At 44.0% G+C, this 22,710-nt stretch overlaps 1 protein-coding gene across 1 annotated transcript; it reads left to right on the top strand.

The window, feature by feature from the left end:
* Positions 1-404: 404 nt before the first annotated feature.
* LRP11 (LDL receptor related protein 11) lies at positions 405-21,297 on the top strand. Its single transcript, XM_068407514.1, has 7 exons — positions 405-942; positions 5,410-5,576; positions 9,494-9,635; positions 12,375-12,500; positions 13,269-13,481; positions 19,536-19,637; positions 19,912-21,297. The coding sequence occupies exons 1-7, from the start codon at positions 405-407 to the stop codon at positions 20,064-20,066; spliced, it is 1,443 nt and encodes a 480-aa protein (XP_068263615.1). The 3' UTR covers positions 20,067-21,297.
* The last annotated feature ends 1,413 nt before the right edge of the window (positions 21,298-22,710 follow it).

The raw sequence follows: 22,710 nt of genomic DNA on the forward strand, positions 1-22,710 counted from the left end.
ACCGCTAGTGACCGGCCGCCAGTTGGACTTTGCCCCATTCACCACCACTCTCTGGGCTCGGCCATCCAGCTCGGCCATTCAGAGAAACCCGCTGCTCTGTGGCGCTGGGAAGCGCCGGCGCGGAAGGGGGGCCGTGGCACGCCACCCCCCGCCCCTTGCCGAGGGGCTCGGCGCCGGAGCCGGGCGGGGCGGCCCGCGGGAGGGCGGGGACGGGGCGGGGCGGCCCCGCCCGGCGGAGCTGTTCAGGGCGGCGGGTGCTGAGCGCAGCCGCGCCGCCCCGTGCAGCCGGGCGGGGCCGGCGCCTCTCCGCGCCGCGCTCGCGGGTGCCGGCGGGGGGAGCCGGTCCCGCCGCTCCCGCCCTCGCCGCTCCCGCTCCGGCCTGCGCGTCGCCGCCGCCTGGGGCCATGGCGGCGCTGGTGCTGGTGCTGCTGGCGGCGCTGGGCGGGCGGGCCGTGCTGCCCGGCGGGCGGTGCGCGGCGCCGCTGGCCGACCTGCGCTCGCAGATCTCGGGCGTGGAGTCTCTGCTGGAGGAGTTCCGCCGGCAGCTGCAGCAGGAGGAGCCGGGGCCGCCGGCGGCGGCGGCGGGCGGCAGCGGCGGTGGGGAGCGGTGCGGCGGCAGCAGCGGCTTCTCCGCCAGGCCCGACTCCATTATCCGCACCAAGGACTCCATTGCTGCCGGCGCCACCTTCCTGCGGGCCCCCGCCGCCGTGGCGGGCTGGCGGCAGTGCCTGGACGCCTGCTGCGCCGAGCCGCGCTGCACGCTGGCCGTGGTGCAGGGGCCCGGCCGGCCGCGGGGGGCGGCGGCGGTGGAACTGGGCTGCTACCTCTTCAACTGCACGCACCGCGGCCGCCCCGTCTGCCGCTTCGCCCCGCACCGCGGCTACAGCACCTACAGCCGCCGGCCCGCCGGCCTCGCCCCGCCGCCGCCCGCCGCGCCGCCGGGTAAGGGCCGCCGCGGGCTTTGGGGCGCGGGGCCCGGCCCAAGACGGCTTCGGGCGGTGTCGGGCCCGGGGAGAGAGGGAGGGAAATGGCGGCAGCCGGGCCCGCTCGCCGCGGCGCCGCCGCCATTTGCCACCCCGCGCCGTGGGGCCGCTGGCGAGGAGGGGGAACCGTCCGTGCGGCTTCCCCGGCGCCGGGAACGGGCACCCGGGTCGTGAGGCATCGCCCACGGGAGGGGAGGAGGAGGAGGAGTGCCGGGGGCCGCCCTGAGCCGGGACAGGCGGCCCAGCCATGCGGAGGGTGCGGGGGCTTTGCGGGATGTGCGAGTTTGGGAAAACCTGGCGCTCGCACCTGTGCCTCCGCAGGAACCTCGGGAGTGACCGTGCCCGCCGGCCGGTAGTGGGGAGCCGGCCGGTAGTGGGGAGCCGGCCGGTGGGATGAGCGCGTCCACGGACCCCACAGCCCGGGGGGAGCAGACGGGCCCGGCTGCGCCGATCCGGTTCCCCAGGGGAGCTGCGGGTGCTGGGCACCCTGGGCTGTGTGAAACGCTGGTGCCCGCTGCGCCAGAACCTGGTGCAGTAGCTTGAGAGCAAGTACACACCCTTCTTGGGGTGCTGTCCAGATGTGATCACCTAAGCGGGTCTCACTCATTTAATTTAGAATTTTTCCTTCTTGAGAACTTGAGAGCCAGACTGAAGAAGAGAAAGTTATCTCACAGTAGTCCAGAAGCAGCATGGAGACTCTGTATAATCACCTCTGGAGTCTGGACCACATCAAAAGCAGCAATTTTTTCAGCCCTGAAGCGTATTTAAGAACAACATAATCCAGAGCAAGCAGCTGTAGATGAGAACAAGTCTGGATTTCTGAATTTGAAGTCTGTTTCCTAGCATCTGATCCAAAGAACTTACTCGCACTCCCCCACCTCCTGTTGTTAAACAGTTGCATCTTAATTCGTTTTGTGTTAATTTCATTACCTTCTGTTGACAGTACTTGCCTAAATGTCCTCCTCTTCACCTTCTTCAGCGACATATCTCAACTTAAGTGATTTAGTCACTGCATGCAACATGAAGAAGACCTAGTGGTGGTGGTGTGAATGAAAGCAGTGTGTCCAGATGGCACCTGCTATTACTACTCCCTTGGCAGGGGAGACCTCAGGCTTCATCCTCTGTCCAGTCCTGCCCGTCTCATGAGAATGCCAACGTGAACCCCCTGGAGATAAGAGAGAACAGGGGCTTAACTGTTAGAGGAGTTGCAATGCCTAAATATTTTTTGCAAAGTGCATGGGCAGGTAAACCAGAGAGCATAAGGAGGAACTTGTGGCAGTAAAGATGATTTTAAGATGCCAGAAAAACCCAGGGTATGATTTTCAATGGTGAAAGTATTAGATCCACAGTACTATTTATGTAGCAACTTTTGGGTAATTACGTTTTATAACCCTATATGCACTTGCAAGATAGAAGGCTTAAGACTGGATTTTGCATCAAAGTCACAGAGAATTAGGCTTCTTTGAAAACCTTTGAAAATATTTTAACATGTCTTTCATAATTTTGAACTGCCTTAATTCCATTATAACCTGGCCCTAATGTAGAGTGAAATTATAGCACGTTATAAATAATACTATTGTTCTGATGATTACCTATTAGAAATCTTGAATTTCTTGAGTTCTTTGAGTTCTTGAATTCTGGAATTCTTGAATGCCTTGCCTTTTTGGCAGCTCTCATGACTCTCAGCACTGGGCTTGCAAGGCAATTTCAGTTCTTAATCTGCAAATTGCTCTGTATCCTGTTGGGTTTATTTAAAAGTTTGCTCTGTGGGTGATGGGGGTGTCAGAAACAGGGGATTATGACTTCTTAACGCAATTACACTGGAGCTGCAGCAGAGTCACAAAGGAGAGTGAACTTTTATTCAAACATCTGTCAGCCGTGACATAGACCAGGAGAGATGAAATTAAGATTGAATTATTTTGCTGTCTGATGTTGTGTTACCACTGCATTCTTGAATTACATTCAAAAATTAGTCTGGACATCAGTGCATCATCACAGGACCATGAAGGAACATCTCTTTTCCCTTATGTCACCCCATGATTGAATTTAGGAAATTTAGGAAACAGCTTTTCACTTCAAGATTTTCTTTCACAAGGGGATCACATTTTACCCCTTCTTTTTTTTTTTTTTTTTTTCCCAGAGTCCTGTGGTGTTGAGTCTTCTGCTGTTTTCCTTTTGGTAATCCCAAACCAACATTTATCCATAAACATGGTGTCCTCATAATACCAAAATATTTCTGAGCATTAGTATACAGTGATCTCTAGGGTGTTGTGGTTTCATTTATGTTAAGGATCTTCAGTAAACCTAAACCAATTGCTTATTAATCCTGGGAGCAATTAATGACAGATATGTGTTCTTCAGATCAAGTGTATCTCTCTGTACTTCCAGAACAGTCAGCAGTGGGATGAATTTTTGAAACTGAACATTTCAGTGTAAATCCGAGTCCTTCACTTTACACCCGGTTTGTGCTGGTTTGGCTGTGGATTTACTTTGCGCTTCCAGGCAGTTTGTGCTGTGTTAACAATGAAACGCCATATGCCTATACTGAAAGAAGAGGTAGTTGGTTTTGTCTTTGTTAGGCAAATTTTAAAATTTTTGAGGTAGAAAGAAAGAGAACTTGTGTGCCTCGCAAGAAATGTCTGGCTTTCCTTTTGTGCTTCTCAGTAGTGGTGAGCAATGGGAGGATTCAATGTTAGGGTAAACTAATATCAAAGACATTTCTGTGACCTGCCCCAATGTGAAGTGGTGCTGCCGTTGCAACTCAGGCTGCTGCTGGAGTATAAAGTTAGTCCAGGAAGAGAATATCCTTATTAGTTAGGGCCCAAGGGAAAAGGGGCATTGATCGGATCAGGTGACATGAAAGCACTTTCCAAGGTAGAAGTGGAAGAATGGGCTGTGCTGTTTCAGACAGACCCAGGTCGGTCTCTTTTTGACAGCGATCGGTAAAGTAAAGTAAATAATCATGTGAAGACTGTACATAACTCATGTATATCAAATAAAAGTTGCCCTGGCACCGTAATGATGGTGTTTATTAACAATGAGTATTTGTTTTTGCACCTAAATGTTGCTTTTTAAACATAGTTGGTTTTGAGAACTGACTGTATACAAATTAGGCAAAGCTTCCTGTGCATTCCTGTTGGATGAGCAAGAACTGTTTCATAGTTTGTATTATTAGACCCTGTTTGCATTTATTTGTACGTTTTCCTAACTTAAGGCATTTACCTTGAAATTTTCTATGCCTTACCTACTTCTGAGAAAAACAAGAAATAAGAAGTTTGCTGTTTAGTCAGTGAAAAAAATTGTACCACTGCTGGGATGAGCTCCATGCCTTTGAGCAAGTCCTTGAAACTGGAGAGGAGCACGTGCAGGGGAGAATCCCCACACTGATGGGGAAGCGCCTTTTCTTCCCTTGTGCAGCTCTGCCCACACTGGGTGAAGTTACAGCCTTGTGTTCAGGAAATGATTTTCTGAGCTTCACATCAATATCCTTTCCAGGATGTCCTTTGCAGAGGTCAAAGAGCAGAAAGCACCCTGGCACTTCAGGGTGCCGGGAACATCCCATGCTCAGAGAAGGAATGAAACTTGAGCAGGGAACTGCAGAAAGATACGATCTTGTGGCTAAAGTTGTCAAATGATGACTTGTAGAACCAGATTTTATCCATCTATCTTCCCTGCACTGCGTGAAGGTTGCAGAGCAAATGACTTAAACGACTTCTCACAGGCCACATCACTTAACGTACCATGGGTTTTGTTAGTCTAACCTGAAAAACTTGGGGTCTGATTGGCAAAAGTACTTAGTACTCACAATTTTAATCAAGAAGAATTATACTTTGAATATAGCAAAATGCTACAAATCCTAAATAGTCTGAAAATCAAGATTTGAATGTCTTAAATTAGGCATTTAAAATCAGTGGTAATTTCTGGTGATTTTTAATCATTATGTGCACTGCTTCACCAGGATGCCAGCTTATGTTAAACAAGTCTTTCACTCCTGCAATGATGTATTATAGAAGAGAATAAAAGCATATTAGGTTATGCAGAGTGCTATGAAAGGTGTGCAGTAACTGCCATCTGAATATGTATGTAATTCGTATTTAAATCCATTTTCCTTAGTTCAGATTAAAAAACTACACTGATGCTAACAAACCTGTTGTTTGGTTGTATTAGTGAAACATCCATGTACATAGAGAGGTTTTCTATGCAATGTGCTTCTCATGTAGCCATTATTTCCTGAAGACATCATTGAATATGGAACGATTAACTAAAATTTAAGTAGGTACTACTTCATGTAACAAAATGTGCCCTAATGAACATGTCCTGTCTTTCAGTGGTGAATCAATATCTTGACCAAGAAAAAATATGTTTTATATAAATAATCACTCAGTTTCCCCTGATAAATAACTGAGCTTCTCTTTTTTTATTGAAGAAGAGGAAGAATACGACGAGCCTCCACGGTGCAAAGCGGGACAAGATATTGTGCTGCAGTCACCTGTTGACTGGGTGCTTTTGGATGGCCGAGAAAGCTCAGATGACCGTGGAATTGTGCAATACGAGTGGACGTTGCTGCAAGGTGACTCCTCAGTTGAAATGAAGGTACACGTGCAGTCTCGCACATGGCCAGTCATTCGCAGATTGTTGTGTTCATTATAGCGTAGTTTTAAATGTAGAGCTAAAAATATTAAATGTATTCAATTGATAAGGCTACCAGGCACCAAAATTAGGATGACTGTACAACTTGAGCATTTATTTCATAGAACCATAGAGCAGCCCAGGTTGGAAGGGATCTCAAAATATCATCTGGTCCAACATTTTGTGAGTCAGGGAGCCTAGGTGAGATTACCTAGTGCCCTGTCCAGTCACATCTTGAAAACCTCCATTGATGGGGACTCTACCGTGTCCCTGGGGAGGTTGTTCCAATGATTATTTCTGGTGTTTTATACAGTTCAGCTTATCCAGGATGGCATGAGATAGCCAGTAGCAAACAAGTAGATTCTAATACTTTACTGTATTTCAGCTCTGCTTTCTTCTGCTGTTGTTCGTGCTCACTGCACTCGGTTTTCGGCTTCTGTGATCCAGGTTAGAGACACCTCAGTAAATCAGTTACTAAAAATAATAAGGTATTTTCACCAACAGTCTTCTGTCAATGCTTATGGAGAAACTGCAGAGAAATCTGTGATGTAGACCTTATATCTTGGGATACTATTTTTTACATCCATACAATTTCTGCTGCATTTGGGTTTCAACTTAAAATTAACGATCAAGAGAGGGATTCTCCATCCTGCCCTTCTTTGTGAATGCTCAAGGAGCAGCAGAAAAGGAAAGGAAAAATGTCTCAAACCCATAGACTCTACTCACAGTCTGTTCACAGCCCACAATATTCGGGGCATGCTGGGAACTCCACCTAGATCAGGAGACAGTGTGGACCATAGACCTTACTGTTGCTGAGATGCTGACAATGGATAGGAAGAGTTTAAACAGGACAGGATCAGCAACAGGAACAGTCCGAAACCCAAGAGGCCATGTGTGCCAGTGCCACCATGAGCAGTACCTGACAGTTGCTGCTTATGTCTGTTCAGCTCGGTAATATCGAAGACAAAATACCAGTATCAGCAAAGTTACTCAAGGTGTGTAATGACGGAACAAACCAGAGTTTCGCCTAATACAAAGAGCTAGCTAAATGTATTGAAACCTAAAATTGTCGTCCATGGAAAAACCCAATGGAGCAATTGGTTATTCCTTAGTCTCCTGGAGGGCAGAGTAGATAATGTGTAGGTAACTGAAGATCACCATGTCACAGTTAGGAAACATGCCGCTGGATGAACCCTAAGAAGACAATTGGGTTTCTCTGGTGAATAGTTACTGAAATTTATGCACAAGTAACTTTTATAAACATACTCCTCACAGAAAACACAGCAGGGGTATTTAAAAGTATTAGTTAAGTCAGTACTGCGTGCTTTTGGAAGTTCTGTCTTCTACTGCAAGATCCACATCTTTGGAAGGGTGACTGCAGTCAGCCAGTTATGAATGACTTGAGGCTGTATTGCATTTTGAAGCTGTTTATCTTCATTTATTATTTTATTGGCTTGAAAATTAAAAGGTCAAAAGGATTTGATAAGAAGTGTGAACCATATAATACATAGAAAAGACTGAAGGAAGCTTTAAGAATGCTAGACATCATCTGGATAAAATGAACATTTTATTATCAAGAGTTGTTAATCTGACCCTTTGCAGCATTATTTTCTTTAAATATCAATTAAATACTCTTTCAATTAATCTGTGATGTAATAATATATCTAGAGTAAGACAAAAATTAGAAGTTAATTAAAAAATTTAAAGTTCATGTTTTTACTTTTACTAAAAGTCACTCCATAAAATAGAGACAAATCTTATATCCATTTAAACTTGCAAAATTGACATTAATCTCGGTGATTTCTTTATATTTGATAATGGAAAACAAATTTGACACACATTCATGCTTAAATAAATACTTGTCCATTGTGTTCAAATGAGCAGGGATTTCTCCTACAGATATGTACCCTGATGATTGTCCATGATAATTTAATTTTTAGAGTTGAATTAATAATTGTGATATTTTTTCATACAATCTTCAGTTGCTGTCTTTAGCGCTTTAGTTGCTGTCCTGAAGTTACTGGATTTCATGTCATTTATGCTTAGAAAGTGATATATGAATCCATAGCTACAAGGGAGCATGGGACTGTGTTTAAATAAGATGAAAGGCAGCTGTTGCATTGCACTTACGTACCAAAGAATAAATAGAAGGCAGGGGAGGGGGAAGGACTGCTTTAAAGAGATCTTATCATACTGTGGAAGGATGCCAGTGGAAAATTTTTATTCTGTTGTGACCGATTATTGCTTCTTAGATAATTTGCTGCTTCGATTGCTACCCACATGCTGTAGCTGCGCAGCTCCATGACACTTAGGGGCAATTATGGGTTGTTTCTTTTAAAATGCTGATTATCTGGAAATTTACTGTCTGGTTTGAGCCAAAGTCTGTCAGAAAGCAGGTACAATCCGGCATTCTTCAGGGCAGGATGGAGACAAAAAAAAAGGAAAGCAGAGAGGTCACCAGGAGGAGTGGCAGCGTATTCACAAGTCAGTGGCATTTCTCCGGCTCTGCACTGAGAAGAGAGTTGGACCCACGGCTCATGAGTTTCAAATACCGTATTTGCTCTCCCAGCAGTCAGGGTGAACAGCAGCAGGTGTTTTTTAGAGCATATTTGTTTCTGTAATATACTAAAGAATAAAATTCTAAGGCATCATATACTCCGTCAGGAGGTAATCGGATAACTGAGTACATTCGCATAAATAGAAAAGGAAAAAAATTTCAGTTAGGAAATCCACTTACCAGAAGAGAAAAATGCATTTATCAGTACACTCTGCTATAAAGCTAGATCTAGGACTCTATTATCATATTAATCGAAAATTCCTGTTCTCTTTTAGACATGAAAAGCAACTTTAAATAAGCAAACCAAAGATCTTTATTGAATGTTGTTAATAATAAAGATAATCTCAGAGGATTTTAATGTACCTTTCAATTACTTATGAAAATAGCCCTGTGTGCTTCATTTGTAAAAACGCACTACATGTCCAACAAACCTGCAGCGCTTTTTTGTAGTTACTGAAGTATATGTTACTGAATTCTCAGACAGCTGGATTTATTTGTGACTGGTAATTGTCACAAGGTTGAAAAACATTTACAAATATCACACTGATTTTATATAAACTTACTTCTAAATGACTATTGTACTAGTAATGCCAGTTTAGTACCTGTTTTAAGTTATCATAAAGTAAATTATTTTATTAATTTCTTAATGATCTAATCCAATTTAAGTTGTTTCTGTATTTCTATCACATGACTTTCTGAAACCTAATGTTTAGGTCACTCACTATAGATGAACTTATTTGTGGTTCAGAGCAAGGCACGGAAATGCAGCGTGGGGTGTGGAAAAACTCAGTCCAGCAATTTGTAGAAGTTGTAAGTAAGTGACTACATCAAATGTCATACCGGACAGAGGTGGGCAGTCTTATTAATAAAGCAATGCTATTGGTCACCTTATCGTAAATCAATATATAGCAAAAGTAACGTCTGTGGATACATGTACATTATCTACAAACTGACACGATAGAGAGCAAAGTACTCTAATGTTTTATTGTCTACCCTCTTAAAATTACAGTTCTAATTACTGAAAAATTGAGTTAAATGTATGTTTCCATTTATTCTCCAGGGCTAAGATCCACAGCTTCAGGTAACTGAGTGTACCGTGAAAAACAGTACATAAATGTTAAGTGTGTTTATTTTTACAAATGGATGCAAAAAAAATATCAAAACATTACATGTTGATACACATGCTTGAGTAGGCTGGCTAGGCTTAAGAGAAGTGTTAAATCTGTGTGAAAAGCATTGTATAGAAATGAGGTCCCTGTTCCTAGAAGGTTATGGACAGTTCCTTTGTACCAATATGGTTTTTTCTCTGTGTTTGTTTAATCAGGTACCACAACCAGGAACACTGAGACTATCTCACATCCAGGAAGGTGGGTACATTTTCCAGCTAACTGTGACAGACACTGCAGGTCAGCGGAGCTCTGACAACGTCTCTGTGACCATTCTGCCCATGGTTCATTCTGCAATAGGTGAGAAAATGACTGGAGCTGTTGCTTGTGTGACACCCAGGGTATGATATTCAGAGTAAGGGTCTTAGTGGAGGCAGAAATCTTATTCTCCATTTCTAGTGTTTTATTTTGCCCTTATTCATTACATAATGACATCTCTTTCAGTTTTGAATTGCTGTTTCAAAGTGTGCAAGCAAGCAAGCATCGCTTGTTTGTTAGAGCAATAATACTTTCAAGCATTTAAAGGTTCGTCCTTGTATTGCTAATAAGCATGCAGGGTTGGAAAAATGAAATACTGCCATATGTATCAGGCACATCCTAACAGTCCATTGTTTAGTCAGACGGTGTGTGGAACGTGACAAGGCTTGTACTATAGGGAAGACCCAGTTAAAAGCAGTTAATAGCAGGTGTGACACACAGACTAATAATAATATTGGCCTGCATCTGTAGTCTAAAAGATGGGATGGTTTCTTGTTTTCATGCATTTAAGCTTTTCTGTGTAATGGTTGTTATTGAAGTCTTGTCTTACTGTGGAAAGTGAAACTGGAATTGACCCATCGTTTTAAAACTCTGACCTCAAGAAACGTGTAAAAAGCATAAAAGGTAGAAAGTAAATTAGATTTCAATGGCTGTCAATTCTATGCTTTTACTGTAGTAACTTCTAATTACATTGTAATTAGCAAGTTGCTAATACGGATCTTATGCTCTGGCACAAAGTAAAGGTTAAATAGCCTCGTCACTATGTTCAGCTGAACCAGTGAAAGCTTTGCTCTGTGCCAGTGCAATATTTCTACATGAGAGGGTAGTCCCAGTGGCAATAAATTAGTGTTACAAAAAAAAGGTTGTGAATCTGTTTAGTAACACCTGTATTCCAATAATGGATGACAGAGTTGTATTCATTAATGTTGAATTCAGCTAAAGCAGCCAGAGAGGTTTGCTGATTTATTTATTTACTGCTGTGGGTGTCTGTGGTATCTTTTGGGTGGAGCACATAGAGGATTTGCTGCCTTTTTCTAATTCCCCACGTCCGTTTGCAATTCAGGTGCTACTGCTATAGTTAAAACAGTCCACAGTGCCTTAATGCATGCAAGACCAGTGCTATTATTAGTACTGAAATTTGGAAGATGCATTTTCTAAGCATGATTTTAGGGTTTTTAAACAGGCGCCTGTGTTCCTGCCATACTTTCCTTCACATTGCTCAGCTTTTTGGTACATAGCAGGATGAAGATCAAAGGCTGTGACTTGCTTGTGCAAATCGGGTTTCTATTACAACGTTAACCAAACACTGAATTTGATAGTGCTTTACAGATCGATGAACTACACCGCTGTTGGGAAGACAAAAGCATAGATGTAAACACTTGATAATTAGAAGGTCAGAATGGATTTCAGGAAAGCTTTGAGTATGCAAAATGAAATGTCCAGGGAAACTCTCCATTTCCAGGGGAATCTAAATCTAAAGCAGGCATCAATCAGTTCTTTCTGGTGCAGGTCACTTGTAAGACTTTGTGTTCACTCCTGTTCTGGCATGTGTTGTATTGGAGTCAATGGATTGCTCATGTGAATAAATGATGAGCATTCTTTCAGTATTTAATGATGTTGCAGAAAACATGCCACAAAAGATCCCATATTGTCCATATGCCTGCACGTAAAATAACATATTGTCAGAAATACAGAATGGGTATGTAGTAGGAACTATGTGTTGGAGAAATGCACTTACAACAATAGAGGTGTCATTTATTTATTTTCAGGATGGTTTTAGGTCTTTTAAGCCTGGGAAGATCTCCTTTCAGCTTAGGCCAGCAGAGTTTAAAGTGCTGTAGGGGGTGCTGCAAAAGGTGTAAGGTGCTACCACCTCCAGGTTGAGTATTCCTGTAATAAAGAGATTGCCGGGATAGTGATGAGGTGCAAGGGACACGAAGTTCACCATGAGCCAGCAATGTGCCCTTGTGGCCAGGAAGGCCAATGGTATCCTGGGGTGCATTAGGAAGAGTGTGGCCAGCAGGTCAAGGGAGGTTATCCTGCCCCTCTACACAGCCCTGGTGAGGCCACATCTGGAGTACTGTGTCCAGTTCTGGGCCCTCCAGTTCAAGAAAGATAAGGAATTACTGGAGAGAGTCCAGCAAAGGGCTACAAAGATGATCAGAGGACTGGACCATCTCTCTTATGAGGAGAGGCTGAGAGAGCTGGGTCTCTTCAGCTTGAAGAAGAGAAGACTGAGAGGGGATCTTATCAACACTTACAAATACCTTAGGGGCGGGTGTCAAGAGGATGGGGCCAGACTCTTCTCAGTGGTGCCCAGTGACAGGACAAGGGGCAATGGGCACAAGCTGAGACATAGGAAGTTCCATCTGAATATGAGGAGGAACTTCTTTACTTTGAGGGTGACAGAGCACTGGAACAGGCTGCCCAGGGAGGCTGTGGAGTCTCCTTCTCTAGAGATACTCAAAACCCGCCTGGACGCGACCCTGTGCAACCTGCTCTAGGTGAACCTGCTTTGGCAGGGGGTTGGACTAGATGATCTCCAGAGGTCCCTTCCAACCCTTAACCATTCTGTGATTCTGTGACAGCTATGAGCTGTATTAGCTTCTATGTCAATATAGCATCATATAGCTGAGCCTGGCCTTTCTTCAGCTTTCTACCTTGTTCGTGGTCCTTCTTGACATAGTGTGGTTTTGCTTTTTCTTTGGTACTGCTGACTTTAGTCAGTGATTCAGTATTTACTGCTTGGATTTTGGTAATTTGAGAATTGTTTCTCAACAGCCTGTGTCGGGGTTTGCTCTCGCTACCAGTTCCTCTGCGATGATGGCTGCTGCACTGACATCACATTTGCTTGCGATGGCGTGAGACAGTGCCCTGATGGATCGGATGAATCTTTCTGCCAGAACCGTAAGTGCACCGGGTCACAGTGTAGATGGTGAAAGTAACCGCAGCCTGAGTGACCGAAGGGAAATGATGCCCCTTCTGTGGTCTCTCTCCCTGTGAGGAAGCAGCTTGCGCCCACCATAGAGCCTTTCATTGGAAATAGTATGTGGGAAGGTTTCATGTCCACATACAGCAGATGCTCAGAAATTAACTCCCTTTTCCTCAAAGCAGATCAAAACTGTCCAAGGTCCCCAAATGACGGATTTTCTGTTAGAGTTCTCAACATTTAAAAGATTAGTTCTTTACTTGCATGATGATTCTGGAAACAAGGACCCTGGTCTTGATCGGAAAGGGTGTCTCAGAGATATGCTTCAAAGTGCAGTTACACACCTTGCAAGAATCTGAAACGCTGGAAATGTGAGCACGTAGGAGAACCAGTTGATTCACCATAACTCTGTTTGCTTTCATTAGTCATCCTCAATATGGGCTCATGCTCGGCTAAGTGAACAAAAAACATCAGCAGATGAATTGGCATGATGGCTCACCACTCTTTCATTGGTATTTCAGTTTCTGGATTTCACTTTAGGGTTCATGTGTACATTCTTGCTTAAGAACTGATAGCGGGCAACTGTTAGCTTGCTATGTATCTGGAACTCACATTTCATCATATGTCTGAACCTGATGAACTTGTTTAGCCTGCATCAAGGCCCACATCGCAGGGTCTTCCATCAGAACACTCCCATTCTCTCCAATTTTATATAAAAGTTATTATTTTTGTTTCTGTTAACATAGTCAGCCCGGGCCGGAAGACAGTGACTCACATGGCCCTTGGCACTACCCAGCAAAGGACTGTAGGACTGACAGAAAACACAGTTGAAAACTTCTCTGCAGAAAACACCCTGAAAGCCACTGCCAGAAATCAACCGCTCCTTTCAGTGGATGCAGACATGTCTAACCAATCGCTTTCTCAGGGACCAAAGAAACAAATCAGTGGATTTGTGCCAGGTAAGAATTGAAATGAACCAGTTTCAATAAATCTTTCTCTCTCAAGGAAGAAAATGTCTTGCACCTTAAATTTAACTAAATTGTCTTTTGGTGCCTGGCTAAGAGTAAAAATTGGCAAATGTACAAAATGCAAAACCAGCTTGTAATAATTAAGTTACAACGAGGTATTGCTTTATAAAGTTAAGTCTGGTTCATACCAGGTGCAGAAAGAAAGTTAAAATGTGGAAGGGACAAAACATGCAGTGAGATAAATAGAAATTCTGCCACAGGTTCATCTGTGTAAGCTAGTGTATAAGGCTCTTTAAATCTGTAGGGGGGTACCTTTAGCAGAACATAACAAAGTACCATTCAACTTGGGTGAGAGTAATTGCATCTCTCCTGGTGCTAACCAGTGACTTTTTTCCCCTCCGCGAAGTGCTATTTTGATTATTACGGGCACTTTTTTTTCTGAAGTGTGGCTCCAGGGCAGGAGAAATCTTTTCTCACTATAGGGAAGTCTCAGTCTTTGGTAAGAAACAACCCCAGGTCCCCAGTAGTATTCTCCGTAGTGGCTGCAAGCCTGTTGTGAGTCAGTCTGTAGTGATGTTAAGTCAGAGTCACCAACCCTTGCCTGGATAAAACTCCAGAAGCTGCAATGAAACTGGTGTGTCTTTTAAGGTTCTTGCTGGTGAATTAAAATGATCTGAAATGGCAAATGAATGAAAGCCAAACTGCGCCTAAAATGCATGCAAGACCTCCCACTTTTATTTCTTCAGAGTTCAGACTGATTCTTGCTGCCCAAGATGCAGCTAATTATAAACAGCTTTATTTTCTTGTTACAACAGAGCGGCGTTCAGTGCCCTCTGCTGCTGGCTCTTGTAAAAGGCACTTCCCTGGTTGGCACTTTAATGTTTCTTCAGATGCTTGTACTTCATCTGTGGAGACCGCAAAGGGAGTGAAAACAGCATTCTTCAAGGATTTAAATGCCTCGGTGAATGTGTAGGAACTGATAGCAAAACCCTCTCTCAAATGTTTCCCCCTTTTCTGGCAGTGTAGAGGACCTTGGTGCTCCTTATTGGAATGACTTAAAATTCTGAAGTCTGCCCCAAACCCTTCTCGCTCACGTAGTCCTGACTGACACCTGTTAAGGGGCCACCCAAACTAAACATCAAATTGCCAAAGGGCATTGCAGGCTCCAGTGGAAAGTCAGCTGCTAAGTAGGTCTCAAAAACCATTGAGCTTGTGAATCCAGAAGTAAAACCAGAACTGAGGTCACCAACTTTGGCAACCTATCATCAGAGGTTATAATTGGAAGTGCATGTAAAAGCATGGCACTTTTGCATAATCAGTTTCTCTGTTTACTGGTTGCACGGTGACTTACTTGCACTTTTTTGCTCTCAAGGTAGTCTTTTGCACAGCAATAGACAATAAAAGAAAAAAGTTATTATAAACCTAAAAAAAATGTGATGGGGCTTCAGTGATTAGTGTACTACCAGAAGCTGTTGTAATCTTTTTAATTTTAAATAGGCGAGATTTCCAGCTGACCATGTCTGGTTTTAATTCTTGTGGTTTTAATATTGGTCTTTTGACAAGGTTCAGCCAGAATTTAATTTCGGTTATATGATACTGAAGGATTTCCTTGTCGAATAGAAGGACCCAGTCCTTACTGACCCAGAAGCCCAATACTTTTAACCAAAAAAGCAGCAAACAGCTCAGCGAGTTTTTAAATCACCTACGGATCAGTTCCTAAGAGGGTGCACGTAGTGGGACATGAAGAGGTGCTAGGTACCTGGGTCCTAAGGGCAACTGCCAAAATCTGCTCTGAGTTGCTGTCTTCTCATGCAGACACTTAAGCTCCACAGGAGTCACATGCTGTACGTTAATGATTCCCAGAGGTCTAGAGAGGTTCAAGACCTACCCCATGGGCAAACACCACAGTCTTTATGGAGTTGAGGAGACAGACGTCTAACCTATTCCTAAAAAAAAAATCCACCCAGATCCATTAATTAGATTTCTCCCCATCACTGCTATCTCAAGGATGTTACAGACCAAATCTAATAATTAGATACTACAAAAATGAGAGAGACAGAAACACTGGAGCAGCTCCCTGAAGCCTGTCTGGAAAAGTATTCAGGAGGGCAGTAATTGCTAGACGCATTTTTGAGGAGAGGTAAGCAGCACTGAGCAGGAATCATACCAACAGCCTTAAAAGTTCAGCAATTACACTGGCAGAAATCCTGTTCTGGGATGGACTCTCTCCTGGAGACAGTGCTGGACCCGCTGCTGGTGCCAAGGCAGAACCTGTGCCTCTGAGTCGCACTGTAAAGGTCTTTGTTGGACCAAGACAATAATGTTGTATGTTGGCCTAGAGTTGACTTTGCAAGCATCCAGGCTCCTGATATACTATTATAAATAATTTTTTTAAATAAGCTGTAACGATTTTAATGTCAACGTGGTGAAAAGCTGTCTACTTAAGATACATATTAAGGGATATGGCTTTACAGCAGCAGCGTAGGTTCCAGCTTTTCACTTGAGAGCACTCCATTTAGGGCTACATTTGTCTTATTTCTTAGTTGGCATTTGCAGATCATAATGGAAATTCAAGCCAGGAAGGAAAACGTGATGCTCTTAGATCCAGTGACTGCAAGGCAGAGCAAGACAAGGTGTTAATATTAAGGGTAATTTACTTAGCAGAGGCAGCATGTGGCACATTCTAGGCAGCTGCTAGACATGATGCTTGATACAGGAGCTTTCAGCTGACTTTTAAAGAACAGAAGTTTTTCCCAAGAAGTTGCAGGACTTGGGAGTTGCTTTGTTTTCTTTCTTGCATTTTTTTTTATTACAGTGGTGGTTACAGTGCCAATACAGGCAGTTCCCTTCTGCTACCTAACTCCCCATAAGCAGCTTTCATCTCTGAGAACCCAATAAAGATGTCCAATAAAGGGACCTCCTTGTCAAGGACCACCATATTTGTCTTTTCTCCATTTTAAAAGGAGCTGGGCTAATCTGTAATGTTTTGGGCTGTAGGGTAGTTCCTCACAGCAGGAATATGAGCTTTCTGCCTATGAGAGTAATACTAGGGGAAATTTGTCCCAGAATCCATTTTCTCCTAACAGTTTCTCTGTTCCAAATTTCCCTTAACCTGCTTTCTTTACTCCAGTAGCCCCTCATGTTTGGCTCTGACTTGATACAAGCTTTTTAAGGCTTTATACTTAAATAGGAAAATGTGAAAATATGCAAGTCCAAGCTAAGGACTGTTTAAAACTTCTACCTGACCTAGCAGTATTCACAGTATTCACAGTAAAGAGGGGAAAAAAAAAAAACACAACCAAAAAACCGGAAGTCTTTCATTGTTGACAATGGGTGAATCTTGTTCTGCACTCCTGCCTTTCCAGTGGGATTCCTCTACAGCAGGGTGACTCCAGGGGAACACCGATTCCTTTACAGCAGGGTGACTCCAGGGGAACACCAAGTCCAACTTAGAGGTAACCTCCTGAGGCACTCAGGGCATGGAGTCTTCTGCAACAGACTCATGGTTTACTTTTGCCCAAGCTGGAAGGCCAAACATTTTCTTCCGTAGTTGGGAGTGGATACAGGAAGAGGCATTCGATGTCAATAAAGAAGTCCTTTCCCTTTGCAGACGTATCTCCAGAGTGAATTAACCCAGACTGCAGCTCCTCCAAAGGCCAGCACAGCGTTTCTGCATGGCTGTCCCCAAAGTGCCCCGGCATCCCTTTCCAGGGAAGTGCTCTCAAGCCCAGCTGCATGTTCTGGCACTGCTGCACTTGTAAATGAATACAGCAAAAATACAGTTGCAGCAAAGCACACTGGAGTGAGCAATGGGCTGGTTTCTAAGCAGCAATAGCCAGTCTAGCAAACATGGTCATGCAGACGGGTTGAATTCACAAGCAGCCTGAAGATTTGCACTCCCCAGCATAGCCAACTCGAGTGTATAAATCACCATAACAGCTTTGCATTCCCCTGGCACAGGATCTCTGCCTCTCCCCAGGCTGCCCGCGCCAGCCGTTGCACAGGGCTGTTCAGGGCTGGGATTACAACGTTTGACTGAGTGCCCAAGCCTTAGTCATGTCTTTGCTGTGGAGGCATCAACAGCGGTAGCCATAACCTAGATCTCTAATTAGGGCAACTGGAAAGGGCTATAAATTGCAATTTCCTAGGCACGGACTAGAAAATGAAGAGAAAGTGAAAACAAAACGAAACCCACATAACATGCTTTATGTCAGGCTCCTAAATCTGTTTGGGGAAATCTCTTTTTTTTTCTAGTTGATAACAGATAAGGTGCTGAGCAGTATTGACTCTGATAGCCCCTGCAGTCCTGTAAGAACAGCCACAGGTCTTAACAAAACCCTACAAGCTTTATTGAAAGGATTCTGTTATTCTTCTACCCTTCCAAAATTTTCCCGCTAAACTTCTCTCCATATTCAGATATATTTGCCAAAGTCTTTACAAACAGTTGACTTAAATATTCCCTTTACTCAAATGGCAGGGAAACAAATTTATAGAAGAGGCATTCAGATCTAGCCATGTCATACAGGCTGGAGCAGCTCTGAGAAGAGCCGGTATCTTTTGGGTATTTCCAAAATAAAGACAAATATTCATTTCATTTAGGGAAGATAGAAGCAGAAAACACCTGCTGTGTTTGGTCTCAGTTACATTTAGGTTATTTTGCACAGCTCTGATACCATACAGGTACCTTAAAGCCAGTAGAGTTTACATTTAGGATTTCCTTAAATCCCCTTTACATGCCAGAACAACTTAAAGAGCCCGAATGAGAAGGAGGGCTGCGGCTTGTTTCTAAGGCATTTCCTAGCAGGTGAAGTTAGTGTTTATGCCCCCTAGCCATAATGGCAGGGCAATAAAGCCAGAGCCTGGGAGGCTGTGTTGTGCCTTAGAGCGGGGACATGAGCACTAACCTCACGCCAGCATCAATGAAATAATTTAAGCTTTGATTAACAGTCGTGTATTTGCTGCTTCCACTGACAGGGACGCCTTCTACAGCGCTTCAGAGCTGGTGGTGGTGGGTGGGAGTTACGCGTGGTGCATGTTCCAAGCTAATTGACATAAACACTTCCTTAACACTCACCACTATATGTAATTCAAATTACAACATTTCACATTCAGAGTTTGCAGATCTTGTAGCATAGTATGTTTCCACTGGCATTGTCACAGTTCCGAGGGCTGCCAGCAAATATATCACAGCACAGTCAAAGCATTCTTCAATATTTATCAGTCAGTAAAAAACAAATATAGTCATTACATTTAAAAACATAGGCATATCTCTGATTTTTGCGAGGGTGTGTTGGTGGATTAATCTGTCACTCTTACACGAAGTGTCCCTGTAGCTCTTGGTGTAGGACTTCAGTAGGAGGGCAGGAGGAGGGAGTCCCAGCTCAGTTACTCTTTGCTCCTGTGAAGCAAAACTGCAGCCGCCTGCACTCCCAAGATGAACGCTTCTTGGGAGCAAACTACGCGTTGTCTCTTCTAGTGCAGTTACAATGCTCTGCTATTCTTCTTCAAAGCTGAAGTGACTCCAAGTCATCCTCTGTGAAACGTTTTCCCTACGTATTTTTATGTCTTCCAAGTGTGTAAGTTCTACATCTGTATGTGTCAGGTAACAGGCAAAATTAAGGTCATTTGTGTAGCCAGCCTATGTGTTTCCCACTTCACACGTTCCAAGGGTGGAGATCAACGTAATTTGAAATGGCCTCATGTTCACCTATATATAACTGCTTTAGTAATGTTTTAGCTCACATTGATCTATACCCCATTATAGAAGTTTGTAAAAGAGAATTTATATCCATCTTCTTTTCAGTGGAAAATGACCCACTTGGGTTTGGTTGAGATGCATTGTGGTTTGCAATGCAAAATTGAATTTCCATTTTAGCTTTAGTTTCACATTATTTCAAAAATTCAAGTTATACAATAGGAGTCAGAAGTTCCTAAACTTTTTTTTTTCTAAATTTAAGTGCTTTCACATTATTTTAGTGTCCTGTGGATAAGACTTCCTGAGTCACTGACCTGCAATATTCATTTATCTTGCCTGACTTTGTACAGATAACAGTTCCTCAGGGAAAAGAACAGATGATAAAAATGAGAACGGCATAACTGTGCCAAAGAGAGATCAGCTTGGAGGTGGTCGTCCAGTCCCAGAAACAGGTAAGACCGACCCTGTGAATTCATTTTTAATTGTATTAGTTTTTCAGTCAGGTGCTATAGATCCAGATACGATAGTCAAGAATTGAATAATGTACTTCCATATTCTGAACTGTTCCTAACTGGTATGCTTATACAGTTTAGTTTCTCAGCATGAGTTGCTCCAAATACTAGCACCTAAGTGATAGACTAGCTATATTTTTAAGGAAAAATGTCGGGTTTTCTCTACCAGTTTCTCACTGTATTAAATAAAGTGTAATTTCTCTTAACCTTGTAGGTGCTGTGTTACCCTTAGCCTTAGGCTTGGCCATCACTGCTTTACTGCTGCTTATGGTTGCTTGCAGACTGCGTTTAGTGAGACAGAAGCTTAAAAAAGCTCGACCCATTACATCTGAAGAGTCCGATTACCTCATCAATGGGATGTATCTCTAAAAATTGGATTTAGGTCAGATGTTTGCCCCCCTTTCGCCTGTGTCCACGAACCTCTGCCTCTATAAAAGGACCAAAACCTTTAGTTAAGTTTCAAGTGTAGAAGAAGCCTACGAGATGAGGATCATGTTCTTCCCCTTCGGTGATAAAGTACAAAAGTGGGTAGAAGCCCATGTTCAGAAAATAAGAATTGTTCAGACTCCAGAGAGTAGTTCTAGTTGGCTCTTGTGCAGAAGACTCTGCAAGGTGTGGACACCCCAAACTGGATGCGGGGTGCCCTTACCCTCCCTGCAGCAGTCAGGGTCCCGGCTGTGGCAGAGCGTGCCTTGGGGCCAGGGCATCAGCGCAACCAAGGCCCAGGAGCCCCAGCTGCACTGGCCGAGGCGTAGAGGGAAGCCTGTGCCACCTTGCTCTTCTCAGTGCTGCCACTGCTGTGCTTCGCTCTGGGGACCGAGACGCTTCAGACCAATGCATTACTTCACTGTCCAGCAGAGACTGATTTGTGTACTTTCCACCTGATGCACTGGGAGTATTTTCATTAAAGAATTTGTCTTGCTTTGTTGATTAAAAGCAGTCACTATCTAAGTACCAGCTTTTGTAACTAAATTTGTGATTTAAGGAACAAAGCATCTTTTTTTCATTCATAGTTTAAACCTCTGTGCAGCTAACAGAGTCATGCTTACTAAATGCTCAAATGAAAAAGTCCTCAGTGGATGAGTTTGGACTTACCAGTGCTCAACAGCGGCCATGTGCGATCCCAGAGCTATGTCTCTCCCCGGAGCTCAGGGCTTGTTCAGCCTTTTCCACCCCTAGCTCAACACCCTCGACGGCGTGAGAGAGCAGCACGCAGCAGCTTTTACCTGAGGCGCCGGAGCGTAGGATTCCTGCTGGTTATCCCATAGCTCCCTGCAAAGCTTGAAAGCTTCGGCGACCTGCCCTCACCCCAGCAAAATTCTCATAGAGTTAGAGCAAGTAATTGATATGTGTGAGTGAACTTCAGATGTGTTAACAGTAAAATGTGTACAGTACCCGTTATATATACACACATATATATACACACACCGTGCTGTCTGTCTTGTTTGACCATCCAAGGATGTCACATTCATCACGGGCCCCAATAAAAACAGAGGCAAATGAGGCATGCATCTTTTTGTTTGTGGTCTTTTGTACTTCAGTAACTTCAAGTCAGCAAGAATATTGCCATGGTATACAAATAGTTCTTCTAGTCACTCGGTCTTGATTACTTTATGTAAAATAGCTCTAATAAACCTATTTTATTCTTATATTTCTTGCATTGCCTTTATTTTCAGCTACCAGCTAAATTTCGTGCTACAAGACCATAGCATGAGAGCAGACAGAAGTACATTTCTCCTATCTGTGAAACGGCCTTAAAAGAAACTGAAACACATATGGTGGGGGGAGTTGTTGAGATATTTTGTTGTAGAAAGACTGAGAAGAACAGGTCGTCTGCCTCTATGACCTGTCTCTCGAGCAGTACTTGAGCTGGGCAGGACATCACTTAAATTTGTTTGGGATTTTAATTAAGTATCTAATTCTTCACCATCTTACCATAACAGCAAGAAAATTACTCTCTTCTCACTGTGCCCCTAGTGCTCCTATTACCAAAACCCATCACTCCGGCACGCAGCCAGCAGGAGAACAAAAGGTTTGGTTTTGTTCTCCCAGGCAGGACAACAGCGAGATCCCGCACGGAGCACAAGCCAGTCAGTATAGCCATGGTGCGAGAAGCTGCTCAGCTTTCCAGTCAGTTCACCCAACAGCAGGCTTTGTTGCTGTGCTGCTGCGAGTGGAATCAACCTTGATGGATTTCGCATATGACAGCCAAGAAGAAACACCTCCAAGCAGAGCTGGAGTGAAAGCAGCAGAGAGCAAGCGTGGCACAGGAGTCTAGCTATTGCTACGTTACAGTTGCCACAGTCTTCCCAGGGGCTGTTCTTTCTAGGAGGGGAGATGGTGACAGTTGCTGCTGTGCAGCCACCAGCCTGAGGCCTGTTACTTCTCGGGTAACTGCAAACTCCACAGCTGGACTGAAACAATAAGAAGTTTGCACCCTACCAGAGAGCCTGGGCATCGTCAGCTAGATGAAGAGCAAGACAAAGTTAGCAAAATAACAGATTGGCTTGGCAGCTCCTGCAATTAATACACACTGGTCTTAATAACGCATGTTTTCATTAAATAGCTTTTCATGCTATTTGACTTTAAATAAGTGATACTGAACTACTGAGCCAGAGCACATATGAGCACTAGCAGAAAAACCTGTGGCAAGACACCCTTGTCACTATGCTGGGGGTGCTGCCCATTTCTCCCCAGGCTGCTCCCAGCCGTTGCCTCCTGCTGACACCACTTCTGTAGCCCCTTCCCAGCCACTCCCAAGGTTGGGGCTCACTCTTGAATCGCAAAGGAGCGCTCAGAGACGGCACTGCTTCTACCCCAGCTTCATGGTTGCATTGCTAACTGCTTTCATGGCTTCTCATGCAAACTTCAGGAGCTAGGGAGTTTTACATAGTGTTTATACTGCAGCAGAAGTCAGATATTCTGTGAGAAAATCATCGCTATTTGAAGTCTGTCAGATCTGTTTTTCCTGTCCTAAACACTGATGTGTCTATCCACACACCTGGGAATGTGC

This window comes from Nyctibius grandis, chromosome 1 (assembly GCF_013368605.1).
Source record: "Nyctibius grandis isolate bNycGra1 chromosome 1, bNycGra1.pri, whole genome shotgun sequence".
Taxonomy (NCBI): Eukaryota; Metazoa; Chordata; class Aves; order Nyctibiiformes; family Nyctibiidae; genus Nyctibius; species Nyctibius grandis.